The 12072-nt window shown below is 41.3% G+C and overlaps 5 protein-coding genes and 1 non-coding gene across 6 annotated transcripts; 3 read left to right on the forward strand and 3 right to left on the reverse strand.

Moving 5' to 3' along the window:
• On the forward strand, positions 1-1743 carry NESG_00269 (uncharacterized protein; the record flags this gene model as incomplete). The annotated part of the gene is made up of 1 exon (XM_053047923.1): positions 1-1743. A coding segment is annotated over one exon (1743 nt), but the record flags the coding sequence as incomplete, so codon positions are not given.
• Positions 1744-2340: 597 nt separating this feature from the next.
• On the reverse strand, positions 2341-4347 carry NESG_00270 (uncharacterized protein; the record flags this gene model as incomplete). Its single annotated transcript, XM_053047924.1, has 1 exon — positions 2341-4347. One exon carries the CDS (start codon positions 4345-4347, stop codon positions 2341-2343), a length of 2007 nt encoding a protein of 668 aa, XP_052905749.1.
• A 367-nt stretch (positions 4348-4714) lies between these two features.
• NESG_00271 (uncharacterized protein) lies at positions 4715-5407 on the reverse strand (the record flags this gene model as incomplete). Its single annotated transcript, XM_053047925.1, has 1 exon — positions 4715-5407. The coding sequence occupies one exon, from the start codon at positions 5405-5407 to the stop codon at positions 4715-4717; it is 693 nt and encodes a 230-aa protein (XP_052905750.1).
• Positions 5408-5450: 43 nt separating this feature from the next.
• On the forward strand, positions 5451-7604 carry NESG_00272 (uncharacterized protein; the record flags this gene model as incomplete). Its single annotated transcript, XM_053047926.1, has 1 exon — positions 5451-7604. The coding sequence occupies one exon, from the start codon at positions 5451-5453 to the stop codon at positions 7602-7604; it is 2154 nt and encodes a 717-aa protein (XP_052905751.1).
• Positions 7605-8130: 526 nt separating this feature from the next.
• On the reverse strand, positions 8131-11904 carry NESG_00273 (uncharacterized protein; the record flags this gene model as incomplete). The annotated part of the gene is made up of 1 exon (XM_053047927.1): positions 8131-11904. One exon carries the CDS (start codon positions 11902-11904, stop codon positions 8131-8133), a length of 3774 nt encoding a protein of 1257 aa, XP_052905752.1.
• An 80-nt stretch (positions 11905-11984) lies between these two features.
• Positions 11985-12057, forward strand: NESG_00274. Its single transcript has one exon. It is a non-coding gene; the product is annotated as a tRNA-Met (tRNA).
• The last annotated feature ends 15 nt before the right edge of the window (positions 12058-12072 follow it).

Here is a 12072-nt window from a genome sequence, read left to right on the forward strand (position 1 = left end):
CCTGCTGGAACTGAAGCAGAAGTAGACTGCATGGCTCTAATGAAGAAAACTCAAGAGATTTTAAATACGTATCGAGTCTTCCCATTTATAGACAGTACACAGATCCCTGCATACACATCTGTTCCTCGATACAATCGAAAATTGGGCATCTTTTCTGCCAACCATTTGGAGGACTATAGCAACTGTGTGGAAAGCATGATTCTCTCACTCTTCTGCTGCCTCGCTTATGACCCGTCTGATTTTACATATAAAACTGATCACATGGGGTCTGTCTCTCCTAGTTTGAAAGAATTTTTCTCTCCAGAGAACCAGCCATTTGACACAACAAAGGCTAACTTTCAGAAGAAATGGTGCAAAGTTGTTGCTGATCTAAAAGAGCCTAATATTTCATACTGCAATGATAGAAATGAGCTTGACTGTGGTATTATAAATATGCTTATGGTTATTGCCGAAATAGTAAATATTTCTAAAGAAGAAAAAGACAAAATACTTGGCTTTTCAGAAAGGTTAAAGGAAAAACAAGGGAGCTTAGAGAATAGTCTTTCAAAGGATATTCAAGAGTACACAAAGATGCTACTTAAACGCCTATCCAAGACAGAAAATGTAGAAATACAGTTTTCTAAGCTTAAAAGCAATATGGGCACTAGTGGAAGATACGATATATCTGGAAGGATTGATATTTTATTTGAGCAAGATGGCATCAAGAACACGATAGTCTTGGGAATATCTACAGGTCATAGCACTATTGATATGGAGCCAACTGTTATGGACTTCGAGGATGACCGAATGGAGAAAGTGAGTGAAATTGCAGGCATCTGCAAAGATAGAACTAAATTTGTTGAAAACCTATTCGCTGCATACCTTGCCTATGAAATCCGAAATATTAGCCCACCTGAGGAGAATGAAGAGTTTATGAAGGAACAGGTGCGCACAACCATTGAGAACAAGTTTGCAGACATCAACAGACTGCTGCTTATAAAGAAAATTAGCAACTTTAACTACAAAAAGAACTTAGTTAGCTGTTCTATCATATATACAATGGATCAAGATCTATCTCCAGATGACCCTCTTATTCGGTTTACTTCTAACATAATAGGAAGCACTGAGCTAGGCAATTTTCATATTCAGATGCAAATACTCCCATCAGTTGTATTTGCAGACCTGCAAACCAACAGTAAACTGAGCTATCCAAATATAAAACTGTCAGAGCACTCCTACACTCGTGTAGTTGAGGCGGCACCTTGCAGATTTTTGTTTGAATGCATACTAGATTGTGATGTGGATATTTTGATGAAATGGATTAGATTCTATATATATGATTTTATATGTTATAGAAGTAACGAAGTTTTTATTTATCACCTAGAAGACGATTCAATAAATAAAAAGATATGTAAACATATATTCAAAGATGGAACTATGAAGTATGCTGACATAATTGATGATTTGATTGTCCAAAGGCATGGTACAAATCAAAACAATGCACTAAGCATTGTACATTTCATATGGCTCATCTATCTCTGTGTTGAGGAAACCCCAAATATAGAGCTGATTAAAGCAAACTTAGATGCTATTCCAGAAATAGGGTCTATTTCAAGAAGCTACATGAGCCATATTGAGACCATGGCTAAATTAGTAAGTCAGGCCATTCAAACCCTTAGTGAGCTGAAGAATCAGATATGCAAAGATGAAAACGATATTGAAAGGTTTGACAGTTTTATAAAAATCTTTGCTGCTATAGGTTAAAGTGTCGTTTGCTTGGAGTATAAATCCTATTACTCTTTGAAGCGCATAGTCGCTTTTCTAGCTAGAGAGGTTTTTCTACTCATTTACAATAAAGAATTCTCTTCAAATTATTTTTAAATAATTTTATTTAAATTATTCTTCACGTATACATTTTTTATAAAGTGGTGTTTATTCACTTTTATCTTGCAAGATCTTGGAAAATCGAAAAAACACACATATTTAAAGAACCATCTTCCTGTAGAGGACACAGTGCACGGATGCATATATAGGGGCATTTCCACCCTTCAAACGCATGAAGATCTTCAAATGGGTGTGTAGAGTCAGAAATCAGAGTGCTACTGTATTATACTTGTGAGAGCCGCATTGTCACAATAAATCAACATGCATATATGTGTTTGGAGTATATAGCTGAACACGCAATAATATAGAAATAGTAGCTCAATATAACCCGAATATTAAGTAAAGAGCTTTTATTATTGTGATAAAATCCACTATAAGAATTTTAAAATAGCTATGCCTTCCATGATTAACCTTTGAAAAGTAATAAAGGATATTTTATTACAGCAAATACTATAAAGATTCGAAAAAGAGGGAGCATTATTTGGAGGGGCCTGCAACAGGCTCATTTATAGTTGAGGTTGAATTTACATCACATTCTTCGAGTAGTTTGTCGATATGATGCTCGAACAAATGTTTTGCATTTCCATTCGGGTACCAGCACAAACTCTTAAGCTCCAAAAGACTTTTTTTTCTTTCTTCAGTGTCAGTAATTGTAGAGTCTAACAAACTAGTTTTTACAGTAGCTGGTGTTATTTCTAGCTGTATTCCACTTGTTATTCCATCATGCGTGTATTTTAGCTCAATAATCCCGGAAATATCGAAATCGTTGTCAATTTTAAATCTGGAGAGATTTTTAAGCTCAACAGTTAGGGCTATATTGTGAGATAGCTCTATGAAAAACTCTGTTATCTGATCCTTCAAGAAAAAGAAAAACTCAGACGATAAGGGGGTTTCAGTTTGAATGTTTACTGTTGATATAAGGTTATTTATCAATGTGGGAAAATTACCTTCAATACCATGACTTATTCGATACACTGCGCAAAGAAAACCCAAAATACCAGTTTTAAACTTATGCTTAGATATGCTTCCAAATCTTTTAAAGGTATTTTCTATAACCATAACATTCCACTGATAACTTAAATTATAACAGCGGGAAGCAGATATACATTTATATATTTGAAAGAATTTTAATACATGGACATTTTTTAGTTTTTTTTCCTCACTATATGTAAAAGTTTCAGGATTGTATAAAAAACAAGAAAAAAGCACTAGTAAGCTTACATTAGTGCATTCGCTACTATAAACCGGCGTTCCAAAAGGAAAATAATCTATTTTCTTGCTATATATTCTCTCTGTATAAAACGGCAGACCATTCGTAGTAGAATAAGGAGTTGAATGAGTGGCATGTAGAAGACAAAACAATAGTGCGTTAAATTTGGACCTAGGAAGTCTTGGAGTACATATTTTTTTTACAAATAGGTTGTCATGAATATCAGAAGTACGTTTTTTGATAGATTCTTTCATAGCAGATTCTTCATTAACATCTTGTCTCTCAATTAGCGGTGTAGAAACATCTTGAACACTAGACGATTCTTTTTTACGAACGCCTATGTTAATAGCTGTTTCTTTTTTTTTATTTGACTTTGATGTATTAGAAGAATCCTTTTTTAAATTACCTAAGTGGTCATTTAGTATATAAAAAGTATATACAGAAAGTCTGCTCCTGCAATTGAAATATCTGCAATAATAATAAATATACATTCGTATCAAGAGATGTGCGGTTGGCATGGTATGCTGCGAAAATAAAGGCCTCTTACCAAACATGCCATGCATTTTGGTTATATCTATCTTTGGATGTGTTTTGTATTTCTGGAAAAACTCTAATACTTGCATAAACTCTGGCAGATATATTTCATTTTCGCCAAATATCTTAGCATTGGTTTTTTTCATTTTAGCAACTATATTGTTTATAGCGCCTGCTGACTTAGGCAGAATATCTAAATAATACTTATTCTGTGAAGTTTTCCTACGATACGAGTCTTCGTCATATAACTTTGCTTCAATACTTAGATCATCCCCCTCACATAGTAGCATCAGATATATAAGCAAAGCAATGTCATCCTTGGATTCTTGAAGACTCACTAAGAAAAGAAAAAAAGATCCTTCCGTAGTTTTCTGGATAGGAAATTCTGGCTCAGTAAATGGAAATAGTATTCGAAATATATTGCAGTATTCTTTCATGAATGTAACTTCTTCATCGGTAGCAGTAGATGTTTTTTTAATGCGAAATTCACGCAAAGTCGTGTTATGTGCATGGAAAAGTCCTTGCTTATGAATGCAATAACTGTATACATCGTTCAATACACCATCTGGGTGTATATCTACTTTTCCAATAGATGTAATCAAGACCACAGGCAAATTGGAAAATATATAAGAGGAGTTTTTAACATTCTCTCTATACGCTTTAAATCGCGCACTTACTAAACTTTCATGCAGAATAGCTGCTATTTTCAAGAATGTAGATAAGAGTTTTGTTCTTTTCATTATTTTAGATAAAAAACTTATGCATTTATGCAGAAAATGCAATGTTATGATTAACATAGAATTTATATAAAGAGAGAGTTATAATCATACAAAGTGTAGTGACTTTTAACAGTGCTTGCTTGTGTGAAATGCTTATTCATGCTACATGCAGGTATCAGACATGTTTTTGAAGAGTTGCATGCTATTGTCATATTCTCTATTTTTATAATGGTTTAACATAAACTTAAGTGTGCTTCTGTAAGGATGCCGTGCAACATAAAACCGTAAAAGATACAGAATAATAAATAAATATCAGTATACACCCATTGTAAACTAAGTCTTAAAGAATTTTTATTAACTAAAGCATGAAGAGACAATTTCATCAGAATTACCAAGCTATGGGGTCCTTTCCCTTTGACTCCAGATACTCATTTGCTTTCTGGAAGTGGTTGCATCCAAAGAATCCTGTTCTTGCGCTGAACGGGCTTGGGTGCGGAGAGCACAGAACAAGATGCTTGCTTTCGTCAATCAGCGACTGTTTGCGCTGTGCATCTTTCCCCCATAGCATAAAAACAACCTCTTTTGAGGAGTCACTGACTTTTTTAATAATTGTGTCGGTAAATGACATCCAACCAATAGAGGAGTGTGATCGAGGCTTCTTCTGAGTGACTGTGAGAATGCTGTTTAGCAGAAGAACCCCTTGTTCAGCCCACGACACAAGAGAGCCCTTTTCGCATTTAGAGCCTGTTCCAGTAGAGCTGAGGATTTCTTTACGGATATTAATTAAGCTTGGAGGCATGCGTATATCTGAAGGCACTGAGAAGGACAGTCCAACGGCCTGGCCTGGCCCGTGGTACGGATCTTGGCCTAGTATAACCACCTTTACGTCAGAGTACTCAAAGAACGATAGACAGCGCAGAATGTGTGCAGGCTTCGGGAAAAAATCAATGGTATGCAGATACTCGCGGATCTTACTGAAGTACTCCTTCTCAAACTCGCTTCCTATAAGCGTCTTCCAGCCGGGGAGTATTGTTTTTTCCATCTCACATATATCACAAGAACTGGACAGACATTTAACCATTATGCAATTTAGAATTTAAATTTATTTTATGGAGACTAAGGGCATGGGACAGGTGCTGGCTGATGAGTCAGTATCGATTCGTAAAATACTAAGAGAGAATAAAGCAGAGGAGTGGACGGAAGTATTGGAAGGGCACGGCGTGTACAGTGTAAGAGACCTGCGCGCAGTTAAGTATGCGGACCTGGTGCAGTTTGGAATAAGTGACTTTGAGCCAAGAAAAAGGATCTTTGAGATTATCAAGCAGCTAAACACACAGTGTCCGTATGGAGCAGAGAGGCGCGCATCTCTCCACCAGAGAATGCAGTCTCTTGCGCGGTCAAGCATAGGGTTTCCTAGCATGCAGGAGGAGGCGCCTCGCAGTAGCTATGGTGTGGGTGCGCACAGCGCTACGTATGGCCACATTGTAGAGAGCCGCGTGCCTATGCACAAGAACACAGGTGCTATGAGGCTCTCTCCAATAAAAATGGATGAAAAGCAGGGCCGCAACTCCTTGGGGCTCTATGGCAGAGAAGACAAAATACAAAGCACATATGAGGCAGGCAATCTGAGCAGCGCAGGCGCAGTAGATGAGCTCAGTAGTTCACACAGCTCGCAGGGGATGAGCCCAGTGCATTCATACGCAGAGAGAAGATCTTCGCTGGGCATGGGAAAAGACCTGCATAGAAGCACAGAGCACGTGTTCATGGAAAGAACAGAAGGATCTGTGCTGAAGGAGGGATATAGCCCAGGAGGCATGTGGAAGCGAAAAAAAGACATGGTGGATGAGATAATGAGAGAGGCAGAGGAGAGTATCATCATTGAGGACGAGGAGGATCTGGATATGCAAGAGCCTGGACATTTGTCTATGATAGACCAAGAAACATCTGTAGAGTATCCGTCTATTATCTCAGGAGATGAACAGACCGGCTTAATAAGCTGGGAGGGCTCAGAGAAAAGAGAGGATTGTAAGGCAGCAGAAAACAGCAGAATAATGGTGATTGTAAGGAAGCGGCCCATGAAAAGAGATGGAAAGAGAGACACAGTCACTATTTCCGGGTCTGAGGTAATTCTGACAGAAAGCAAGCAGAAAGTAGACCTAACTCCGTATATGGAGCCGCACACATATGCCTTTGACAGAGCATACGGCGAGCGTAATACAACAGAGGATATATACCGAGAGTGTGTGCAGAGAATGGTGCAGTATGCTATGGACGGAGGAAGTGCCACCTGCATAGCGTATGGGCAAACAGGAAGTGGAAAGACGTACACAATGCTTAACGAGCAAACTGGAATGATCGCTCTTGCACTGAGGGATCTGCTGAAAAGTAGGATAAAACTATCATTCTACGAGATATATTCTAATTGTATATATGACCTGCTGGATGAGAGAAAAAAGATCTTTGCGCGAGAAAAGGATGGAGTTGTTTCAATCATTGGGGTAAAGGAGTTGAGTGTTGACAGTTTGCAGGATGCAGTTGCGCTGCTAAAGCAAGGGCTGCAGTGCAGAATGACAGGAAAGACCGGAGCGAACAGCAACTCGTCTCGATCGCATGCTCTTGTTCGTGTGCGCACTGAAGGCGGAATATTCACATTTGTAGACCTGGCAGGCAGCGAAAGGGGGACAGAGCGAGGCTTAGAAAGCCAGCAGTCTCTAATAAAGCGCGAGGGTGCGGAGATCAACAAAAGTCTGCTTGCTCTGAAGGAGTGCATTCGGGCAATGGACAAGTCAGCCACACACCTTCCGTTCAGACACAGCAAACTCACACAGGTGCTGAAGGAGTCACTTATTGGTGAGTCTAAGTGCTGCATAATTGCCACTATATCTCCGGAAGAGGCCTCAACAGAGCACTCATTGAACACGCTCAGGTATGCATATAGAATAAGAGGCCTGGGACTAAAGGGGGACAATGCGCCGCAGCCACGTGCAGCCACACCAGTGAAAAGAACAACAACCACAACTGCGCCAAATACAAAAAGCACACAGCAGCCAATGACTGTTCTTACAGGGCAGTATGCAGCGGTGCCTTCAACGCCTGTGCGAGAAAAGGACAGAGGAAAAGTTCGAACTCCGCAAAGGTCGCCTGCAACACAGAAAGTTCTTGTGCAGCAGGCATTGGCGACAGTGGCAAGCAGAATAGCCAGAGAAAGAGATCCAGAGACTCTGGAGATTCTAAAAGAAGCCTTGCTTGAAATTGCAAATTATCAGAGAATATCCTAAATGTTATAAGTGCGCGAAAGAATTAAATAAATTATATAAGATAAAATAGATATCCATATATACGCGTACATAGTTAAAAGTTATGCATTTGCAAATATTCAACTAGATGCCACATTCGTGTTTTTAGTAGGTCATTAGAATTGCAGGTATACTTGAAGATCAGCAAATCCATTAGTATTGACTTGCATCAGAAAATTCCTCTTCAATAACTACATTTTCTCTGTTTTTAATGTGTGCTGAAGAGAAGTAGTGGTATACTCTAATAGAGATGGAAGCAGCAAAATTGTGCTATTATCTGGAATATGCAATATTTAAACAGTTAAAAAATAAACAAAATATGCACGCTCTATAAAAATGAATCTGGTTACTTGCATGCATGCTATAAAGGTATGCTAATATTATAATAAGTCAATATAAGTATAAGTTAGGGCATTTTATTGTCTTGAAAGTATTTGCCATGCGCTATAAAACAAGCTAATATAGATTACACGCTCCAGAATAAAAGAAAATAAATCCGCAGAAGGCTCTATGAATGGTTACGGTAGATACACAGCTCGGCTTTTACAGCATCAGAAGATGCTCTTCCTGTCTCCACTGCAATTCGATTCGCCTTTACATTGCACATATTAAAGAATTCCTCCATAAGGCCAGTTTGCAGAATGTCTTTGAGGGTGATTTCCTTCATCTCAGCAGGCTTTTCTGTAAGCCAGTGGGACTTTGGGTTGGTGCCCAGCGCCATCCAGTCAGCGGACTCAACAGCGTGCTGCAGATCGAGAAGTGCAATGTATTTGCTCTGATCTACAGTTTTGTGCGAGTAAATATATCCATTCTTTGTGTACAGAGTGGTTCTGTGCACGCCATTCTTCTCCATGTGGAAGGACCCGGAAATATCATCTGGCAGCTTGCACTCACCGCGGGAAATAAGTCGGGTGCCGCCCTGAGAAAGAATGTGCTGCGGGGAGTAGCTGTATATGCAGACTGTCTTTGCAGAGTCGTATGAGAGGAGGCTGAGCACAGATCCGTACAGAGTCATCCCAATGCCCTTCAAAAGATATACCCCACCACTGCTCTGCGATAGCAGATGGAGCAAGGAAGGCTCGCTCTGGTAGAAGAGAAGGAAGGTTCCTTTGTATGCATCGCCGCAGACAATTATGTTGCGCATAACCATGCAGGACGTCAAAAACACATGGATATCATGGAACGCAACAGCCCGCAGACCCTCGTTTCTGTCAAACATATAGATCATCAGCTTAGTACCTACGCACACAACAATATTGCCCTTCACAATATCACAGCAGGTGGTTGCACCTTTTGTCTTTTCTGCAGCAAGGGCCTTCAGCTTATGCCTTGTCTCAATTCTGTCCCTCTGCGGAACAACCGATGCGATCTCTAGAACAATCAGCCTTCCTCTTGCCATCAGATCTTCGTCTGTTATGTATGTGGTGCATACAATGACAAACTCAGAAACGCCCTCTGTATTCTGTTTATCTGGCAGAGTGACTATTTTGTGGTGTGCGATGTATTCGTTGTCCTCAAGAGGGTACTCATCCACTGCCATGAGCACTTCTCCAGTCTGGCTGTACTGTTTCATCTCCTCGTGCGAGTATATTTTCAGGGAGTATGCCCTAGTCAGAGGGTTTACCTTTATTTCAGGTATGACAGGAGGCGGAAGAGGCTCTGCATCCAGCTCTGTTGTGGCCTGCACTGTAAACGGAATCATGTCCTTTGTGTACTCCTTGTCTTTATACGTTACTGCCACTATGACCTTCTTTACAGCTGAGTACGCCACCCTTTGGCAGATGCTGTCAACCTTTGTTTTCTTGTACAGCACAGGCTTGTCATACGCATATAGAGGAAGCATGCCGCGCGCTATGCTCCCCTTCGCCATGATAATAAAGGACTTTATGGGGTTGCTGTCTTCAGTTATCTCCTCTATCGAGTCTATCCGAATGTTTGCTGCATGCACGCTTATCTGGTATGGCGTAAACACAAGAACTCTGGTTTTGTATGTGCCTGGTATAAAGACCAAGCTGCCACACACACGCATTCTGCTCGGAGAGCTCTGGCCCACCTCAGCCTTTTCGTAGTAGAAGGCATTGTTTGTCACTTTCTCTTTGTACAGTCTGCCATCTCTCTCTTGGTATAGGACTATTTCATTGCTGATGGTTCGTGCAAGAAGATACACGGCAGAGCGATACTCTATCACTTCAATGTCCAAAAGGCTCTGTCTGTGCTTGGCATTTACGTCAATCTGGTTGCAACCTGGCTCTATCACAGACGGAAAGACAGAGAACAGCCTGCAGCACAGGCGCACAGAGCGCTTGCCAATAGAGTATATAATCAGACTTCCTGATGCATCTATCGCGTATACATCATCTGCGTGCACAGCAAGTGCAGTGGCAGGCTCAATTGGAACCTTTGACTTTCTGGCTCCTTTGTAATTGTATATTATTCCCGTTTCAGTCAAAACAATCACTCTGTCCTCGGTATCTGAGTATACAGCAGCTGTCACAGGCTCTGGCAGAGTAATCTCTTTTTTCTTTTTTAGTTCTTTTGTAAGACACACAATCTCATGCGTGGTGATCTGAAGGTATCCGGCATCTGTTTTCTTGAATAGAAGAGTTCTGTTGCTGGAGACCTCAGACTCAACCAGATTCACATCGGCATCCCACTTCACTATTGTGCTCTCCTTGTCCTTTGTGACAAGATACATCTTTTCTGCAATATCCACCACAAACAGATCTGAGTATCCGCGGATCTTTGCGGTCTGCGAGCACCAGATGTCAATTCCGTTCTTGCATACAACCAGAAGGGGCTGTCCAGGCGAGCCTGCCGCTGCTAAGTATTTATATGTTTTGTTTGCTACAGGCAGAGCCTCGATACACATCACCTCTCCAAGTGATAGAATGCGCTGCTTAATTATCAGCTTATTTGTGATTGTGCATTCTCGCACAGACTCAATTTTCTTTTCAGGCTCGCCAACCATCTTAAACATGTTCTCATACTCCCTTTCAAGGCTCTTCTCACACGAGTTATCCTCTGATGCGTTTTGTACCGGGCTTTCGAGGGGCGTCTTTGTCTTTGCAGATTTTCTCCTTGGCGGGCTTTTGGCGCGCACCTGTACATGGACCTCGCCTATGTCTTCTACGCCCTCGCTCATTTTCATGTCTAGCGCAGAGCTGTCGCTCAGAAAGAGGTCAGCATACTCCGCAGAGACAATACTCGCAGGTTTCTGCTGGACTTCCTCAACTATTGTCTCTGGCTCAAAGGTCACCAGGAAAAGGCCCTCTGCTGTGCTCACGCACCCCCAGTTCATGTAGGCAGCTGTTGAGTACGGCTTGTTGTAGCAGAGATCAAGCTCCATCTTTCCAGCAATGACACTTGATATCCGCGCATTGCCTCCAAGTATTGTAAACCGCAGAAAAATCATATCTGAGAAAAGGAAAATATCCCGATCCTTCACAATGCACATGCCGTTTTCCACCATAAAGTTCTGCTCCTCCAGGCTTTTTTCCTCTATTCCAAGCATTTCAAACGACCAGAACTCATTGAAGCGCACCCCAAGCATCTCCCACTGCGTGTAAAAGAGCGCTCCGCACGCGCCCAGCACCATAAATGCCATCTCATGTGTTGCAACCAGCAAATAGCAGCCGTGCGGAACCGAGTCCACCTCAAAAAAGAAAGACAGCTCGTACTCTTCATTCAGAATGTACACAAGAATTCTTGACCTGGCAGCCGCCGTGTCCTCAAACAAAAAGCATAGAGTGGGGGAGGAGTAGCCCTTCAGAAACGTGGCATCTTTTATTGCGCAGTGCCTTGGCCGAATATCCTGCATTTCAAACACCTTGCTGCGGCCCACCGACTTCGAGGAAAATATTGCAAAGTGCGTGTTTGATATTTGCAGAAAAGACACCCCATGGTCTGCATCCACCCGAATAAAAGACGTGTTCTTTTCAGAGCCCGAGACAAACCCATACTGCTGCTTCTCATAGAACCGCAGGGTCCGGCAAATAAACTCATTTTGATCAGCAATGAAAATAACAGACGACACGCGCGCGTACTCAAAGTGCACTAAAACGGAGTCAACCTCGTCCCCAAGCGAAGGAACTGTGGCCAGCCCAAGAATGCACCCAAAAACTCTTTTTTCTTTTACTTTAACAAGAGCCCCGTCTCTTATTTCATAGAGCACTATCCTGTCGCACCCCGCTGAAATAATGCACTCTTTGTTTCTAATGAACTGGCCCATTGCTACGTGCTGATTCGCACTTCCCAAGTATCTCTCCTGCAAAAGATGGTTCATTCAAAATAAATTTATTCACAGTATATACGCCTCTGTCCTGCACAGGGTCTCTTAGCGCTTTCTCACCTGTGCAGGTAGGTGCGAGCTTGGCGCAGTCGGTAGCGCGTTAGTCTCATAATCTAAAGGCCATGGGTTCGAATCCCATAGTTCGCATTTTTTACTCCATGA

The sequence above is a fragment of the Nematocida ausubeli genome, assembly GCF_000738915.1.
Source record: "Nematocida ausubeli strain ERTm6 chromosome Unknown supercont2.1, whole genome shotgun sequence".
Classification (NCBI taxonomy): domain Eukaryota; kingdom Fungi; phylum Microsporidia; genus Nematocida; species Nematocida ausubeli.